The 15902-nt window shown below is 32.3% G+C and overlaps 1 protein-coding gene across 2 annotated transcripts in view; it reads right to left on the bottom strand.

Moving 5' to 3' along the window:
- The window catches only part of LOC140057486 (protein spire homolog 1-like), a 52674-nt gene that overhangs the window by 15665 nt on the left and 21107 nt on the right, over positions 1–15902 (bottom strand). For both annotated transcript variants that reach the window (XM_072103158.1, XM_072103159.1), the window contains exons 4-6: positions 11972–12094; positions 6842–6916; positions 6208–6378 (exon numbers count right to left, since the gene is read on the bottom strand). In XM_072103158.1, the coding sequence (XP_071959259.1) occupies positions 6208–6378; positions 6842–6916; positions 11972–12094 (369 nt within the window). The remainder of the gene's footprint in view (positions 1–6207; positions 6379–6841; positions 6917–11971; positions 12095–15902) is intronic.

Genomic DNA, 15902 nt, shown 5'->3' with positions numbered 1-15902 from the left:
ACATGGTATGATTCAATAATAGTACTATGCTAAATGTACCATGCTTTCTGTACAGTACATGGTATGATTCAATAATAGTACTATACTAAATGTACCATGCTTTCTGTACAGTACATGGTATGATTCAATAATAGTACTATACTAAATGTACCATGCTTTCTGTACAGTACATGGTATGATTCAATAATAGTACTATGCTAAATGTACCATGCTTTCTGTACAGTACATGGTATGATTCAATAATAGTACTATACTAAATGTACCATGCTTTCTGTACAGTACATGGTATGATTCAATAATAGTAATATACTAAATGTACCATGCTTTCTGTACAGTACATGGTATGATTCAATAATAGTACTATACTAAATGTACCATGCTTTCTGTACAGTACATGGTATGATTCAATAATAGTACTATGCTAAATGTACCATGCTTTCTGTACAGTACATGGTATGATTCAATAATAGTACTATACTAAATGTACCATGCTTTCTGTACAGTACATGGTATGATTCAATAATAGTACTATGCTAAATGTACCATGCTTTCTGTACAGTACATGGTATGATTCAATAATAGTACTATACTAAATGTACCATGCTTTCTGTACAGTACATGGTATGATTCAATAATAGTACTATACTAAATGTACCATGCTTTCTGTACAGTACATGGTATGATTCAATAATAGTACTATACTAAATGTACCATGCTTTCTGTACAGTACATGGTATGATTCAATAATAGTACTATACTAAATGTACCATGCTTTCTGTACAGTACATGGTATGATTCAATAATAGTACTATACTAAATGTACCATGCTTTCTGTACAGTACATGGTATGATTCAATAATAGTACTATGCTAAATGTACCATGCTTTCTGTACAGTACATGGTATGATTCAATAATAGTACTATACTAAATGTACCATGCTTTCTGTACAGTACATGGTATGATTCAATAATAGTACTATACTAAATGTACCATGCTTTCTGTACAGTACATGGTATGATTCAATAATAGTACTATACTAAATGTACCATGCTTTCTGTACAGTACATGGTATGATTCAATAATAGTACTATACTAAATGTACCATGCTTTCTGTACAGTACATGGTATGATTCAATAATAGTACTATACTAAATGTACCATGCTTTCTGTACAGTACATGGTATGATTCAATAATAGTACTATACTAAATGTACCATGCTTTCTGTACAGTACATGGTATGATTCAATAATAGTACTATGCTAAATGTACCATGCTTTCTGTACAGTACATGGTATGATTCAATAATAGTACTATGCTAAATGTACCATGATTTCTGTACAGTACATGGTATGATTCAATAATAGTACTATACTAAATGTACCATGCTTTCTGTACAGTACATGGTATGATTCAATAATAGTACTATACTAAATGTACCATGCTTTCTGTACAGTACATGGTATGATTCAATAATAGTACTATACTAAATGTACCATGCTTTCTGTACAGTACATGGTATGATTCAATAATAGTACTATGCTAAATGTACCATGCTTTCTGTACAGTACATGGTATGATTCAATAATAGTACTATACTAAATGTACCATGCTTTCTGTACAGTACATGGTATGATTCAATAATAGTAATATACTAAATGTACCATGCTTTCTGTACAGTACATGGTATGATTCAATAATAGTACTATACTAAATGTACCATGCTTTCTGTACAGTACATGGTATGATTCAATAATAGTACTATACTAAATGTACCATGCTTTCTGTACAGTACATGGTATGATTCAATAATAGTACTATGCTAAATGTACCATGCTTTCTGTACAGTACATGGTATGATTCAATAATAGTACTATACTAAATGTACCATGCTTTCTGTACAGTACATGGTATGATTCAATAATAGTACTATGCTAAATGTACCATGCTTTCTGTACAGTACATGGTATGATTCAATAATAGTACTATACTAAATGTACCATGCTTTCTGTACAGTACATGGTATGATTCAATAATAGTACTATACTAAATGTACCATGCTTTCTGTACAGTACATGGTATGATTCAATAATAGTACTATACTAAATGTACCATGCTTTCTGTACAGTACATGGTATGATTCAATAATAGTACTATACTAAATGTACCATGCTTTCTGTACAGTACATGGTATGATTCAATAATAGTACTATACTAAATGTACCATGCTTTCTGTACAGTACATGGTATGATTCAATAATAGTACTATACTAAATGTACCATGCTTTCTGTACAGTACATGGTATGATTCAATAATAGTACTATACTAAATGTACCATGCTTTCTGTACAGTACATGGTATGATTCAATAATAGTACTATGCTAAATGTACCATGCTTTCTGTACAGTACATGGTATGATTCAATAATAGTACTATACTAAATGTACCATGCTTTCTGTACAGTACATGGTATGATTCAATAATAGTACTATGCTAAATGTACCATGCTTTCTGTACAGTACATGGTATGATTCAATAATAGTACTATACTAAATGTACCATGCTTTCTGTACAGTACATGGTATGATTCAATAATAGTACTATACTAAATGTACCATGCTTTCTGTACAGTACATGGTATGATTCAATAATAGTACTATGCTAAATGTACCATGCTTTCTGTACAGTACATGGTATGATTCAATAATAGTACTATACTAAATGTACCATGCTTTCTGTACAGTACATGGTATGATTCAATAATAGTACTATACTAAATGTACCATGCTTTCTGTACAGTACATGGTATGATTCAATAATAGTACTATACTAAATGTACCATGCTTTCTGTACAGTACATGGTATGATTCAATAATAGTACTATACTAAATGTACCATGCTTTCTGTACAGTACATGGTATGATTCAATAATAGTACTATACTAAATGTACCATGCTTTCTGTACAGTACATGGTATGATTCAATAATAGTACTATACTAAATGTACCATGCTTTCTGTACAGTACATGGTATGATTCAATAATAGTACTATGCTAAATGTACCATGCTTTCTGTACAGTACATGGTATGATTCAATAATAGTACTATACTAAATGTACCATGCTTTCTGTACAGTACATGGTATGATTCAATAATAGTACTATACTAAATGTACCATGCTTTCTGTACAGTACATGGTATGATTCAATAATAGTACTATACTAAATGTACCATGCTTTCTGTACAGTACATGGTATGATTCAATAATAGTACTATACTAAATGTACCATGCTTTCTGTACAGTACATGGTATGATTCAATAATAGTACTATACTAAATGTACCATGCTTTCTGTACAGTACATGGTATGATTCAATAATAGTACTATACTAAATGTACCATGCTTTCTGTACAGTACATGGTATGATTCAATAATAGTACTATGCTAAATGTACCATGCTTTCTGTACAGTACATGGTATGATTCAATAATAGTACTATGCTAAATGTACCATGATTTCTGTACAGTACATGGTATGATTCAATAATAGTACTATACTAAATGTACCATGCTTTCTGTACAGTACATGGTATGATTCAATAATAGTACTATACTAAATGTACCATGCTTTCTGTACAGTACATGGTATGATTCAATAATAGTACTATACTAAATGTACCATGCTTTCTGTACAGTACATGGTATGATTCAATAATAGTACTATACTAAATGTACCATGCTTTCTGTACAGTACATGGTATGATTCAATAATAGTACTATGCTAAATGTACCATGCTTTCTGTACAGTACATGGTATGATTCAATAATAGTACTATACTAAATGTACCATGCTTTCTGTACAGTACATGGTATGATTCAATAATAGTACTATACTAAATGTACCATGCTTTCTGTACAGTACATGGTATGATTCAATAATAGTAATATACTAAATGTACCATGCTTTCTGTACAGTACATGGTATGATTCAATAATAGTACTATACTAAATGTACCATGCTTTCTGTACAGTACATGGTATGATTCAATGGTAATCCTAGCTACATTGATTTTCACAGGAATAGAGAAATACACTGTAGAGAAGCAAGTTGTACATTAATGCATTTAAATACTGTAGTACTCCTAATCAACATGACCCTTGAACCTAACTCCAGAAACAATTCTCTCTAGAGTAAAACCAAGTTACAAGAAAGTTGTACTGCTGTTAGAGCTACCCTCTTACTAAATAAATTTGAATACAGTAAATAAATAAATAAAGTGTCCCTTTAATAGGGATGTCCCATGAATAGGGGTTGGCCGTTAGTGTTAAATTATACATTATAAACTACTTGTACCAAGCAATGGTCTTTGGATAGATATGACAGTATTTTTGTTGAGTGATGTTATTAATTTCTGCGTGTCAAATATTAGCTTCCGTCACCCTGCAATATCATCGATAGATACCTGTACGCCAATTTCCTATTTTTACTGAGCATAGCAATGGTACATGGAAGTCAAGTTTGATTCATTGTGGTGGTACAGATAAAGGTTTGACTTAAAGGGTTAGCCCTCATCTACAAAGGATAATTAAAAATAACAGACAAATGCAAATGCTTAAACAATTTGGACTGTATCTTAATACTTATTTGACTACATTGGTATAAATGTATTTTAATCTATTGTGTGTAGTGCATGAGGTGTGCTAGGGAGCTTGCTTTTGACAGCTGAAATGAAATTAACTATTAATAATTGTTTTCACTTTGCCATTTAAAAAACACTGAATCTGATTGGTAGGCCTATTTTTTATCTTTATCTAAGTCATTTTATCATAACATAGTAGCCGATATGTGATTAAAAATCTTCAACATCTCAAACCACATAGTACCGACCACAATTAATCAAAACAAGTTTCTCACTACCACGTACAACTACTTACATTATTTGTGAGGTAATCCATGAATGCCAAATTGGCATCCAGAACCATATTGGATACCATAAGTAACAATTGGTCAGCATGTTCGACTACCTCTTCCCCTTCATCATTCTTTTAGCAAAATGTGCAAGCGAAAATATTTCATTGGTTAAAATGAGAAGGGAAGTTACAAAGACATTGTTTGCTTGGTACAATAACATGGATACTATATACTATTATTATACTTTTGACCAATGAATTGCAAGTGATGTCTTAAGACTAAAAACTGTATTTCTAATGTACATCATTTCAGCACCACCTAGATGATCAAGGTAAGAGTGGGGGGGGGGGGGGTGGAAAGGAGCCACTAAATAACCACCTACTCACATTATCCACCAACCATTCCCTATTCAACACATTTTCAAGATTCTTTGAACAAATTTAGTTAATATGCTGTAATATAAATTATATTGAATACTTCTAACTTGTAACAACAGGCTAAGCAACTTCCTAATCACATTGCTTTAAATTCACTGCAGCATCCAGTGAAGTGTAAACAAAGTTTCAAAAGTCAAAGTTATAGAAGTAGATTTTAGGGAAATAAAATGAAGTACCAAGTAAAGTAGTTCACATCTAAAGGGGGAAATAAAGCACCAACAAACTTGAATTAGCTTAAGCTCTGTCTAAAAAAAAGTGATACTAGTATGCCCGTATATGGACATGATGATGTCATATCACTACCATATGTAAGCATATCACTACAATATATGGGCACATTGCACTTTCTTTGTCAAACTAGTTTGATAGTGTAGACAGAGTTTTAGGTGGGAAAAATTTGCTTAGAAGAGATCGGAAAAGTTTTATTCTAAAAATAGCTTTAGAAACCAAAGTGCTCAATGTAAGCGATAGTGTGTAACAGATAGAATCATCAAGATTGAATTAAAATCTTAAAATGATAATGATGTAATAAGCAGCTAATAGTAATACCTCCCTCAACAAACAAAAAACAAGGACCTTCATTAGCAGACAAACCTTTTATTACCTAATTTACAATGCCCTGTCTACTCTATCAAACTAGTTTGACAAAAAAAGTGTGATATGCCCAAATATGGTAGTGATGTGCCCAAATATGGTAGTTAATGCTTAAATATGGTAGCAATATGACATCATCATGTCCATATATGGGCACATCCCATTTTTTTTGTCACATAAACTTTAATAGTGTAGACAGAGCTTAATAACTTGAGACTTTAATTTCTTTTTGGATGGTTTCCAGTTTCTCGTTGCAATACTTACCATAACTTTTCGAAGATTATAACGCCTTGATCTGATATCATCCATGAGTATCTCGTAGGGCGTTAACTCGTACTCGTACAACATATCCACGTTGTCCACTTTGAGTTGCGCTACCTTTTTTAATTTCACCCCCTGTCGTAACGTGTGCATTAACTGAAGCCATAATCGTGCCTAGAAAGAACAATAAGTATTTGATAAATGATATTAATACTAGATTGGATTTGACCGGGATTGGATTTGACCAGATTGGATTTGACCTGATTGGATTTAACAGGAATGGATTTGATGGGAATGGATTTGATGGGATTGGATTTGATGGGATTGGATTTGACTGGAATGGATTTGATAAGATTGGATTTTGACCAGATTGGATTTGATAGGATTGGATTTGGTGGGATTTAATGCGATTGGATTTGACCAGAATGGATTTGACTGGATTGGATTTGATGAGATTGGATTTGGTGGGATTTGGTGGGATTGGATTTTGTGGGATTGGATTTGACCACATTTGGTTGGATTGAATTTTACTAAGATTGGAATTGATAAATGGGATTTGACCTGATTAGATTTGATGGGATTGGATTTGATGGGATTAGATTAGCAGACATTTGACTCAGCTCAGCGTAAACCTTACCCATTCTCTTGGTTTTATATCTTCTAATTCTCTTTCTCCTTCTGTGTCTGTGTCCACTGAAAACTTTTTAATATTCTGTAAAACAAAAACAAAAAGCAATTTATTATCGTGTTTTCCTTAACCTAATTTTGATGGTTACATGACGCAACGTCAAGTGCTCTATGGTAACAAATTCATGTCTATATAAATATTTAATATTATACTATTACTGTAGACTATAGTATAATTAATACAATTTATTTCAAAATCAATGTATATTAAAAACTAACAACTTTGCTCCTTTAATTTATCACTTCATAGATTGACTTTTGGATGTTAAGTAAAAATTGTGCAAGAAGTCGATGAATAATGTACGTATTTAATTTACGAAGGGCATAAACATGTCACTCGTTTAAAATATTAAAACCTTTAAGCCCCGAATGTGTGAAAACATAGACAGTTTACGCATTATAGGAGTAGTTCAGTAATGTATTCTGTTAGTGCTACATTTTAGCTGTAAAATAATTGTAAATTTATAACATTAGGAAGTGATATTTTACAGTTTAGTAACTTCAAACACATCACAACAACTCCACAAATAGATACATTTTTTTTTAATCGCTCAGCCAGAAAACAAGGTCACAAAAGAATTTAACCCAGAAAGAGAACATTTTATTTCAACTTATGCTCTCGCCCGTATTCTTAAACCGGACTTTAGTCGTAGTTCAAGCTAAAACTAAAAAAATGACGTCATTTTAATTCATAAACCGAACTTCAACTAAATCACCGACTAAATCAGGCCAACCTCGACTAAATCGAGACGGATTTTGATCGATTTTTTTAGTCCTGGAGGGGGCAGGCTAAATGGTCGACTAAATGGTTTTTAAACGATGTTTATAAAAAACGTAACAGTCATTGAGTTGTTATATTGGCCAGATATTGAAGAATGAAATATCTATATTTATATTAGCTTAATTAAATATACATTGGTATAAGTTATAATAATGAAAATCATCTTTATTTACAACTGTATGCAAATTACATTATTTTCTTCGCGCAAGTCCGACTTGAGCTACGTCACGCCATAGCGACAATGGGAGATGCGGCAATTCACCACGCGATGGAATGTTTAGGGGGCCTAGCGCTTTCTTGTCACGCTTTGAAGTGCGTGGTTCGTCGCGATCATACTTTGTTGGGGGCCTAGAAAATATAAAAGTTACCGTACCGCCATGGTTCCTAAATATATTTTGAAGATTTTATTTGTTGTTAATCAAATATACTTCACTGTTAAATTAATACTGATATTGTTCTAATAATTAACGATTAAAATTATTTTTCATGTATATAGTCCTGATGCGTAAAAAGTGTTGTAAGAAATGGAAAGTGATATCAATGCGCAAAATTTCGTCTCTGCTCCTCAAATACTCTCTTGTCATTGGCCAATGTATAGCCTTTGTTACCCAGACGTGTGCAAGTCGACTAAAAGCTCGACTTCATTAAGTCGAACTGCAAACTTCGACTACTTTGTTTTTTAATCGAATTTGAAGTAATAGCTCGAACTACGACTTTTTCAAGTCGAACTTCGAACTACGACTAAAGTCCGGTTTAAGAATACGGGCGTCTGTCTACGCTATCAAACTTTATGTGACAAAAAAGTGTGATGTGCCCATATATGGACACAAAGATGTCATATCACTACCATATTTGGGTATATCACTACCATATTTGGGCACATTAACATTTTTGTCAAACTAGTAAGTTAAATAGTGTACAGGATAGAGCTTTGGAAGTATCCCCACCCACAACTAACTGGAGATGGAGAAAGTAGGAGACTGGGATTCCTTGAGGTATATTTGAGGGGTATATTTGAGGGGTATATTTGAGGGGTATATTTGAGGGGTATATTTGAGGGGTATATTTGAGGGGTATATTTGAGGGGTATATTTGAGGGGTATATTTGAGGGTTATATTTGAGGGGTATATTTGAGGGTTATATTTGAGGGTTATATTTGAGGGGTATATTTGTGTACATGAGGGGTTTATCTATTTGTGTGATCTCAAGATATTCACTATTAAGTATTATTAATTAATGTCTTAACAAATTAATTATATCTACACATGCCGTAGTTTTGCACTTTGACTTATAATAATATAAATAAACTAAAATATGCGCATTTTTGACTACAATTTTGCAAACTAAAGCAATACCAATGATAAATTCTTCTATACACGCTTACAATTGTGTTAGCTGGTTAAATTCTTGAGGTCATTGCAATACAATGTGTTATGTAATAGTATTGTTGTGTTAGAACACTACATGTTGATAAAATACAACAAGGTTAGTTCAACAATACAGGGATGATCTTTGAATATTCATAATATGCCAAGAGACACAGATAGAAATGCTAATTTATACCAGCATATCTGTCCAAATCTACACGAAGGCCATTTATATTTTGTGAGAGGTTTCATAAAAGTTGTCAACTGTCAGTTGCATAGTTAAACTCGTCAAATATATAAAACGCATCGTTAGAAGTTCAGCAAATTAAGCTTTTCAGAAATTGTGCCTTCTTTTATTCATTGTATACATATATTATTATTATTTGTTACTACCATTATTTTGCTTTAATTATGAACTTTTTACTGTATTATTTATATAATTATATTACATAGCCTATGTAAATATGCGAATTTGATTGGTTGAAACTGCATCACATGACTACCGCTGCGAGGATCGTAAATCGTATATATCCTCAAGAACAATGATATTGACTGTGTAATTTTCGCGTAATAATCGTGTCCCCTGTCATTAATCATATAAATTCTCGAGTACGATGATATTGACTGTGTAATTTTCGTGTGCAACACTCGCGTTTGCCGATAAATAAACAAAAGTCATCTACTGATCTTGAACTTGCGATGCAATTGTCACTCCATCACAAGACAACGTTTCAACCGCTGCGCCACGAAACTTGCTTGAAGTAATTAATCTTCTAAACTATTTAAGCTATGCATACATAGCGCCCTCATTTGTTATTAGTCCACCCTAAATGTGATGAAACACAGTTTGTGATTGGTCAATACTCACGGTAGTAACCTAGTAACTAGTACGCGCTGAACATCCGGTGATTCGGCTCCTCGAAGATCGAGAAGACGACGAATTGTTTATTCGGCCTACCTGATTATAATATTATTATTAATAGGCTTATTGATGGAAATTTTCCTGTTAATTTAAACGACCTAGGCCTAAGTGAATATTATATTGCCTAGGAATCATTAATTAGTAATTATCTGTATATTATTCTTCGCAAGGTAAGGTGTCTAGGCAGGCTTGTTTAAATACAATACAAATACTATAATAGCCTAGAGGCCTAGCCTAGCTTCACCCGACCCAGCAGACTTGTTCTTGGCTATATAATATAACAGATATTGCCTTTTATATCGGTTAAATATAAGATTTGACATCCCCGAGGGAATGATATTAAGTTCGAGGGAATATATATTTCCCGAAGCGCCAGCTGAGGGAAATATATATTCCCCGAGAACTTAATATCATTCCTGAGGGGATGTCAAATCTTATATTTAACCTCTAAGCAGTCAATAACTGTATAATATATTATGATGGAAATAAATATTATTATGAAATTAATCATGTGATTGCTAAACTAAATTTGGTACTAAACCCCAAAAAGTAATAGAAATATATATTCCCCGAGAACTTAATATCATTCCTGAGGGGAAGTCAAATCTTATATTTAACCTCTAAGCAGTCAATATCTGTATAATATATTATGATGGGAATAAATATTATTATGAAATTAATCATGTGATTGCTAAACTAAATCTGGTACTAAACCCCAAAAAGTAATATTAATATTTTTTTTTCCTGTGTTTTTTTTTTCCAGATACACATTTAAAATGTGTTTAGTTTATAAATTTGAAATGAATAACTGCTAGTACCAGGGAGACATCTTCCTGCCTAGGGGTCAATGAAGTACATTCTGGTAACAGCCGAGGTAAAACATACGAAATGTACTGAATAGACATGCAAGCACGCCAGCTGACGCAGGAAAAACAAGCTACAGATGGGGCACTGACACAGCGGTGAATGAATGCACATCATGTGATGAGACAGGCCTTGATATGTTTTGTATTGCCATTGTTCTACAAGAGTATGTCACACAGGGGTGTTTTAAGAGACCTGAAGCCTGTTGCAAGACCTCAACCGTAATGTTGTTTACATTACATACATCATTTAGCTAAAAATAAAACAATGTTTGTGTACGAGGGACGTAATTAACAATGTGGATAAAGCACTTAAGCACAAACCCTGACAGTGACACTTAACAATTACCAGTGAACAAGAGACAAGTCTGAGACAATTACCGGTGAACAAGAGACAATGTCTGTGCACCAGACCATCACTTCTCATGGTCATGGACAAGTATTAATATGAACTTGTTTTGTCCAACTTGCACGCGAGAATAGCACAGACCAAAATGACACAATCTCTGCCAACAAAAATTCTGAATTCCAAATTTTAATAATAGCTGTCAAATAGATATTTATTTTAGTTAAAACACACTTTTTTCTTCAAACAATTACTAATACAGAATTCAACACTTTCTTAAGCTCTGTCTACACTATCAAACTAGTTTGACAAAAACAAGTTTGATGTGCCCAAATATGGTAGTGATATGCCCAAATATGGTAGTGATACAGTATGACCTCATCATGTCCATATATTGGCACATCACATTTTTTGTCAAATAATAGTGTAGACAGAGTTTAAGCTTTACTTTAAGTTTGCGTGGGAGAAAAATCGTTTTTACTTTGAGAATAGTTTATAGGTTTTTTCAGTCTCTTCCATTTCATCTCCTCAATAGTCACGTAACACTCCACATTTATTGCGCATTCTAATGCACCAGACCGTATCAGCAGGGCATTAAATGAGATATTCCTGCCTAAATGCTATCAAGCCATCAAATGAGATAATGTTGTTAAAGTAGTCAAGTCGTTTTTTTTTTTCACCTGAAACAAACCAAGCCAACCTAATACATTTCACAATTTACATTTGTAGTGAAAACAAAATTCTCTGCCATATTGTACACGTGCAAAGTTATTTCACACGGCACAGGTTGTAAACGTTACCTTAGTTCCTTTTGATAACACTTCTAAAAACGTTGTCAATTCTTCTATTTCCGCCAACACAGCCCGACACACTGCTTGGTAGTGTCCCGATGCTTTGGTGGAAGATACTCGATTCGTACACACCTGTAAGAAAAAACAAAAATAAAACGTCAAATTTTTGCATAAACTAGGTTTTCAGTTAATATTGAATGGAAAGTATAATAATTTAATAATCAATATTAATTAATTACAGCACATTATGGCCATCTGAAAATAGCACTGCAGGCCTACTATTTCAGGCACCTCTGGCTACCCATAGTTTTAAGCAGAAACTCTCAAGGCAAAGTGTATTTGTTTTATTATTAATTATTTATAGTTTCATCACAAAATGTTAATAATTTAAATTGGTTTACAATTAATACATTAATGTAGTGAACCATAATTATAATAATTAGTAACCAAAATATAATTATTTTTCGACAAAAGTAACAATATACAGTACAGCAATTGCTACATCTCTGGCAAACAACTTGAAGGGGTCTTTAAACTACAATATAAACATAATACTAGTTTCTTCAGTGCATACTGTATATTAAAGTCTGTCTATAGGCTATACGTTCTTAGATGATTATGCAATGTCATTCATTATCAATGTTAATATTCAATTACATTTTTTTTTTAAACACACGATTGCTGCTTAATTATCCATTGTAGGGGTCTTTACACTACAATATAAATATATAACTAATTTCTTCAGTGCATATTATTATTAAAGTCTGTCTATAGGCTACGTTCTTAGATGATTATGCAATGTCATTTATAATCAATGTTAGGTTCTATTTACATTCTATTTTTTTTTAAACACACAAAAGTGCTGCCTATTATCCATTGTAATTCAACCTTGAATACGTTTTTATGAAAAGATAACTTAAAAACCAACAAATATTTAAACACTTGAAACATATTTGAATAAAATAAGCTTGGTATATTATATTAAATTTGCTACTATTTTTATTTTTTATTATTTTTTTTTAGAAATATATCAATCAATATTCATATCCGTACTATTTTTATTCTTACCTGACTTTAACTTACAGATACCCTTATTACAGCAATGTCAAGATTTTTTTAATATCTCTTTTATTTGTACAAATGAAATGAATAAAAAAATTAAAATTTAAAGAAACTTTTTTATTGTATCATATTCTCTATATACTTTTAATATTTTTCAAATAATCTACTTTACACTTCGTCCTTTCTCTACCTAAGGCTCTGTCTACACTATCAAAACAGTTTGACAAAATATGCCCAAATATGATAGTGATATGACATCATCATGTCTATAGGCACATCACATTTTTTTGTCACATAAAGTTTGCTAGTGTAGACGGAGTTTATAGAATGCGAAACATATTACAATGTTTTATTTAAATGACAAGATCATTTAACCAACGACCAGCAGAAGAGACATGAGTGAGTGGGCTGCTTGATGACGATGACAATGACGACGTTTTATCGTGAATTGGGTCAATAAAAACCAGTCAATTGAAACGAACTCTACAAGTGGTTTTATTAAACAGGATATGACATAACCAAATATGGTAAATGTCTAGAAATGATACCAAATTACTAATTTTTGACCATTTGGATCCAAAATTGGGAGTAGACCAATTTCAAAAAGATAATCTGTACCACTGTAAAGTATCTGGAGTCATGTCCAAATTATTCTACTGCAGTTACTGCAGTAACTACACTGCAGTAACTACAACATTTTTATTTACCAATGAAATAACACTAACAGTGTGTATTAATTATACAATATACTGTATTACTATAAGCAATCCTTTTTTTTTTTGGTATAATACGAAGTGTAGTTACTGCAGTAACTGCAGTAGAATTTTGAAGTGGTCCCCTTACTGTAGTAGTCCTGCCCACCATTTGGTATTTTAAGCAGTTACACAATAAATTACTAAGCATTAAGCAGCCTTATTTTTAGTTTAAATTGAGTAGGCATAGCTTTTATAAAGCTAATAATAATTTGTAAAACCGTCATTTCTCGCGACAATATATCACATTCCTTTTATCAGAAAATTCTATACTGAAGTCACTTTGTTAGATTGTTTCCATGGCAATGAATTATACGATTTGTCATTAATTCTGTCATATTTTATCAAACTCTCCTTTAGCATTTTTAATTTCCATCAAACAGAAGTGCTTGCTTGCCACATAATCTATGATGATTAGTCAATCTATTTTAATTGATTCTCATGTTTTGTAGGAATTTTCAAGACATTTTAAATTAAATTTTAAAATGATTAAATAGTTTTTGTCAATATTTAATTTTATGATTAATTAATTAATGAATAGCTTGCCCACTGTCTCATGCTAAATACATGATACACAGGCATCTACTAGAGTACATAGCAATCCAAATGAACAAACATTTTTACTTAATTATAACACAAGTCACAATCAGACTAATGAACGCAGAAATGAGAAGTTTGAGGTTGATCCGAGTACAAGCAAGTACGCCTGGGGAGAAATCTACCTACTACAAATTACTCATTATACTGGAACAAAATATTTAAACAGAGCAATAGTAGAAATAGAAAGATACGCCTGTTGTTGCAATAAAGCAAAAAATGTCTACACTATCAAACTTTATGTGACAAAAAAAGTGATGTGCCCATATAATTATGGACATGATAGACATATTACTACCATAATTGAGCACATCAGACTTATTTTGTCGAATTAGTTTGATAGTGTAGACAGGCTTAAGATTATTTTACTGTTATATCATCAGATAAAATACACAGTAAAGACAACCGATTCACTACGTTACTGTATGTCCACATGTTATGCCCAGTATCATGGCAAATACTGTTATACAGTGTCTCATGTAGGGTATGCATCATGTTCAAGTTTATAGTTAGGTTGGCATATGTGATGCTGTATCACAGAATTTGACTGTGATACTGTAAAAATTAACATACGGTAGTATTAATTCATCCAATAATTTTTTCGAGAATTTATTCCAGATTCTTTATCTATTGTAAATTTATAGATTTATAAAAATAATAATATTTTATAAAATACATGGTGGTGATATTATTTAAACTTATGTTACTTTAAATTAAAGTACACATGGCATCTGCTGTTTATGTAAAGTTCCAAGAAGGGGGAAAAATTATTTAGGCAAGTGTATAGTAATACATGGGATGTACAGTACAGTAGATAGATAGACAGACAGTGTAATCTTCTTAAAGTACTCCAGACAGTGTCCTCAAATGAACTCTGTTGTTCCAGGTACCTTTGTTTACATTCACCACTTTACCACCTGCCAGAGGCTGGGCTGGCGGGTCAGACTAGGTAAAAGTTTATTTGGCTCTAATGGGAATAAAGTGTTTTAATGGTTGTTTAATTGAGCAATTCACAGCACGTCTGTCAGTCTTGATAATTGACACTTTGACTGATCCACACCAGCAAGATGGATGGTAGCACACTCACTGCTCCAGTCCTACCTTAGTACTGTATACTCGAACTCGAACTTGAAAATTATGATTTTCAAATAATTACAAACAAAAGCACTACACTTTTTTCATCCAATCTTTATCCAAACAACTAGACTACTGTTTAGCACCATGGGTACAATGTACCAATATTTCAGTAAAAGTTTAAGATTGTTCTGAAGTGTAAAGCTCTGTCTACACTATCAAACTGACAACAAAATGTGATGTGCCCATATATGGAAATGATGACGTCACTCATATCACTACCATATTTGAGCATATCACTCCCATATTTGGGCATATCACACTTTTTTTTGTCAAACTAGATTGATAGTGTAGACAGAGGAAGATCCAATCACTGTTAGTTGTTAAGTACATCCCTTCTTTCACTATACCTCTCCCAATAATCTTCACTGTACAACTATACACTGTATTTATCA

This window comes from Antedon mediterranea, chromosome 8, assembly GCF_964355755.1.
Source record: "Antedon mediterranea chromosome 8, ecAntMedi1.1, whole genome shotgun sequence".
NCBI lineage: Eukaryota > Metazoa > Echinodermata > Crinoidea > Comatulida > Antedonidae > Antedon > Antedon mediterranea.
Note: the sequence above shows the minus strand (reverse complement) of the source record. Positions and strands in the feature narration are given on the sequence as shown.